At 23.5% G+C, this 4,615-nt stretch overlaps 1 protein-coding gene across 1 annotated transcript; it reads right to left on the minus strand.

Annotated features, from left to right (window-relative positions):
- Positions 1 to 705: 705 nt before the first annotated feature.
- Positions 706 to 3,807, minus strand: LOC126909667 (sentrin-specific protease 2-like). Its single transcript, XM_050692106.1, has 2 exons — positions 3,579 to 3,807; positions 706 to 1,187 (listed from the first exon to the last, which is right to left on the minus strand). Exons 1-2 carry the CDS (start codon positions 3,805 to 3,807, stop codon positions 706 to 708), a joined length of 711 nt encoding a protein of 236 aa, XP_050548063.1.
- Between the last annotated feature and the right edge of the window lie 808 nt (positions 3,808 to 4,615).

A 4,615-nucleotide genomic window follows, 5' to 3' on the forward strand; every position in this document is an offset into this window, starting at 1 on the left:
TAAAATGATTATACAATGCTAATTCTAAATTAACAAGATTTCTTTTTTATCTTGAGGTACAAAATTTTACATATTTTTATTGTTTTTATGAAATTATGAAGTCTTTTAATATTACATAAAATATATTATAAGCTAATAAAATTATATAATTATATGTTTATAATGTTAAAACACACATTTTTTTTTTACATTTATAAAATGATTATACAATGCTAATTCTAAATTAACAAGATTTCTTTTTTTATCTTGAGGTACAAAATTTTACATATTTTTATTAAAGTTTTCTGTTTTCTTCCTTTTTTTTTTTATATTATTTTTTATGAATACAAACTATTTACAATTTATTTAACTATTATTGTATTTTAGGTCCTATTTTCTGTACTGAAGTATTCTTGCGTAGCTATTGCAATTTTGTGCGAAGGTGATTTCTTTTTTTTAATGTTTTTCTTATCCTGGAAGTTTTCTTTAGACCAAGTTTGATTTTTCTTCTTGAGTTTTTGATTGTTTTTAATGGTCTGGTGTCCATATGAATAATTTGTATGCCAGTGGGAGTGGAAGGTCTTAGTGGTGGAGGATTTGTAAACTGATTGGCATCATAGTTATAATGCAATATGTTATTTAATATTGCCTTTTCATGTTCTTTCCTGATACCTGCCATTAATTTTTGATTCGGCATGGGTGGCTGACCACTAGAAATTCTGTCTGCTATANTGGCATGGGTGGCTGACCACTAGAAATTCTGTCCGCTATTGCTAAAATCCATGGTCCGCAATCATATTCATTTTCCTGGTTTGTGGTCTCTCCTCTGAAGAGAAACCACGGTGATGAAGTTCCATACTTGGTACGTTCATGTTCACATAAAAAGTACTGTAATATTTTAACTTCCTTACCATTGTGACAGTCTAAGCTGTCATAGACAATAATTTCCTTCTGGCTCACATCTACAATAGCAATGATCCAATGATTGTTATTGATATTTAATGGTGCCATCAATAAATTTCTGGAAAATATGTCGTGCTTGAACTTGGCATTGATAATATCTATGCCTCTCCGTTCAATACTTGGAATAAAGAAGGAATCAAAGGCATAAATATTACCCTCGCTCCTTTTAACAATAAGGTTCATGAACTTATTGATGGTTTCATCGTTGTATAATGATTCTCTGGTATTGAAAGACATTATTGCACCTGAAGAAGTTAATTTAAGTAATATAGTAAATATTCATAAATTTAATTAATTTTAGTTTTGATTGTTGAATTTTGAATGCATAATTCTTGAGGTAGTCGTTTATACAATATTAAAATATTTACATGAGTGTGAAATCTTTACAATATATATATTCTATGCTAATATTTATAATTGTTATTATATACATTGTTTCCCCTTTTTTTTTTACTGACTTATAGCTAATAATACTTACAACCTAAAGGTTTAAATTAATTATTGAGTAGTTAAGCTAAAATATAAAGGTTAAAATTTAAAATTATTTATTTATTTATTTTGAATGATAAAAGTATAAAATGATTATTGACAAATAAAAATTATAAGTTTCACTTAGTTAAGTGATAAATAGAGTAAAGTTAGTATAGCTTATAAAAATTGATAGTAATTTGATACTTTAAAGTAAAATTTATAAAATATATTATATTTTGTATTAGTTTAGTTATAGTTAATGTGAATGTTAAATCTATATCTTGAATCTTAAGTATTTAAGTTTTATAAAATAAATATATACATTTTTTATATAAAATCATTTTTATGAATGATTTAAAATATTTTAATAATGCGAAACTTAAAGGTTCCTGTTTTGTTATTATAAATTTCTCTATGCTAAAGGTTAATACTAAAAATAATGATTAAATTTTAAATCTGGTATATATTTTTTTGTTCTTTTGTAATTTTATGTTTTTATTTTATTTTAATACATTAAAAATGTATGAAAATATGATTGAAATATTTTCTGTTTTTTTTTTTTTTTAAAGTTATGATTTGTAATATATATATATTTTACTGTCATTCTAAGGTTAATACTAACGCAATAGTTAATTGATAATGTAAAACAACATGCACTTAAGGTATAGTTTTAATATTTTCTAATGTAAAATTTAATTGATAAGATAAAATAGCATGCAGTTAAATTAGTTATAATAATTTCTAATGTAAAATTTAAAAGATAAGATGAAATAGCATGCAGTTAAAGTATAGTTATAATAATTCCTAATGTAAAATTTAATTGATAAGATGAAATAGCATGCAGTTAAAGTATAGTTATAATAATTCCTAATGTAAAATTTAATTGATAAGATGAAATAGCATGCAGTTAAAGTATATTTATAATAATTCCTAATGTAAAATTTAATTGATAAGATGAAATAGCATGCAGTTAAAGTATAGTTATAATAATTCCTAATGTAAAATTTAATTGATAAGATGAAATAGCATGCAGTTAAATTAGTTATAATAATTCCTAATGTAAAATTTAAAAGATAAGATGAAATAGCATGCAGTTAAAGTATAGTTATAATAATTCCTAATGTAAAATTTAATTGATAAGATGAAATAGCATGCAGTTAAAGTATATTTATAATAATTCCTAATGTAAAATTTAATTGATAAGATGAAATAGCATGCAGTTAAAGTATATTTATAATAATTCCTAATGTAAAATTTAATTGATAAGATGAAATAGCATGCAGTTAAAGTATATTTATAATAATTCCTAATGTAAAATTTAATTGATAAGATGAAATAGCATGCAGTTAAAGTATATTTATAATAATTCCTAATGTAAAATTTAATTGATAAGATGAAATAGCATGCAGTTAAAGTATATTTATAATAATTCCTAATGTAAAATTTAATTGATAAGATGAAATAGCATGCAGTTAAAGTATATTTATAATAATTCCTAATGTAAAATTTAATTGATAAGATGAAATAGCATGCAGTTAAAGTATATTTATAATAATTTCTAATGTAAAATTTAAAAGATAAGATAAAATAGCATGCAGTATAGTTATAATAATTTGTATGTAAGTATGACGTAGCAAATGAATTACATTTTTTTGTTTAATATATATATTTTTTTTATTTATATATATATATATTTTTTTTTTTTTAAAATTTTTTTTTTTTATTATTTTTTTTTTTATTAAAAGAATTTTATAGTTATGATTTAAAATTCGGAGTTAATAATACTAATAAATTGCTCGTATCCTATAGTACGTGATACGTACTTTAGTATGCATTCGACCATTTGCACATCATACCTAGGATCGTGTGCCAATCCATTATATTTTTCTGTGCATACAAGATTGTGTACCTCTCCTAAATTAAGTAGATTGCCATTTTTTTTTATGGGAGGAAGTGGAATTTTTATTATTATTTTTTCATTAAAATTTAGTATACATAAAAAAAAATCTAAGCTTATTTTTTGAAATTGTTTGCCCAGGATGTTTAATCCATTTATTTTTGTAATTCCCATTAGATTTAAAATTTTAACGTCACAGACGCCCCCATAAAAAAAATTATTGGCTTTTTATTTTTATCATTATAAATTATATTTCTTATTGTGTTGCCATTTAGAGTATCGTCCCAAGTCTCCATGGAAAATTCCAAATTTTGTATGGCAGAGGGTATTAGGTGTGGTTTTCTAGCTAGGTTTTTTTTTATTTCAATTTTGAGATTTTCCAATTCTTTTTGTTCGATAATGGTCTGGCTATGTGGTAATAACCGTATAGCTCTACCATCCAACGGCAAAACCAAAGGTAAGGAACCCTTCATGGTTTCTTTAATAGCACCCGCCATAAGAACATAATGATATTCATTATATAGGATGAATTCAAAGTCAATTATAAAAAATCTGGAATTCATTATGTATTATAACTTTAGTGTATATAATTATGTTAAAATAAAATTATTGTGTTTATTTATTTATTTATTTTTTTTTTTTTAAATTTGGGAACACTTATACAAGAAATACAAAAAAAATGTAAAGAGAAAGGAGAAAAATAAATTATTAAATAAGTAAATAATTTTATATTATANTTAAATTTGGGAACACTTATACAAGAAATACAAAAAAAAATGTAAAGAGAAAGGAGAAAAATAAATTATTAAATAAGTAAATAATTTTATATTAGATGATAGTTTAAATTAAAGAAAAGAAATTTTTGTTTACTTACAAAATTTTTTGAAGTTGTTTAGGTGGCTAATTCTGAAGATAGAAAAATCTTGAATGTTGAATGCAGTTGAATAGGCAGAAGACTGTTGATGGCTAGGGGTAGTTGCAAGAACTAATTTATTTTGCTGTAAGATCGGCGATATTGATTTTCGATACAGAATTAGATCATTTAGTGGGAGTGTATTATGCAAGAAGGCGACATCTTGACATTAAGATCATGGGGTTGAAAAAATTTTGGGTGGGATGTACTAATACGCTCAAGGGTTTATGCGCTCTATTGGGATGCGTTGGTATTATGATGATAGAGTTTAAAAAAAAATNGATGCGTTGGTATTATAATGATAGAGTTTAAAAAAAAAATGTTATTTGAGTTAGAATTTAATAATGATAAATATTCGAAGAGTTAATCTCAGGAAAAAAAAATTTATGTTA

Source organism: Daktulosphaira vitifoliae, unplaced genomic scaffold (genome assembly GCF_025091365.1).
Source record: "Daktulosphaira vitifoliae isolate Bord-2020 unplaced genomic scaffold, ASM2509136v1 Scaffold_823, whole genome shotgun sequence".
In the NCBI taxonomy this organism is placed as follows: Eukaryota; Metazoa; Arthropoda; class Insecta; order Hemiptera; family Phylloxeridae; genus Daktulosphaira; species Daktulosphaira vitifoliae.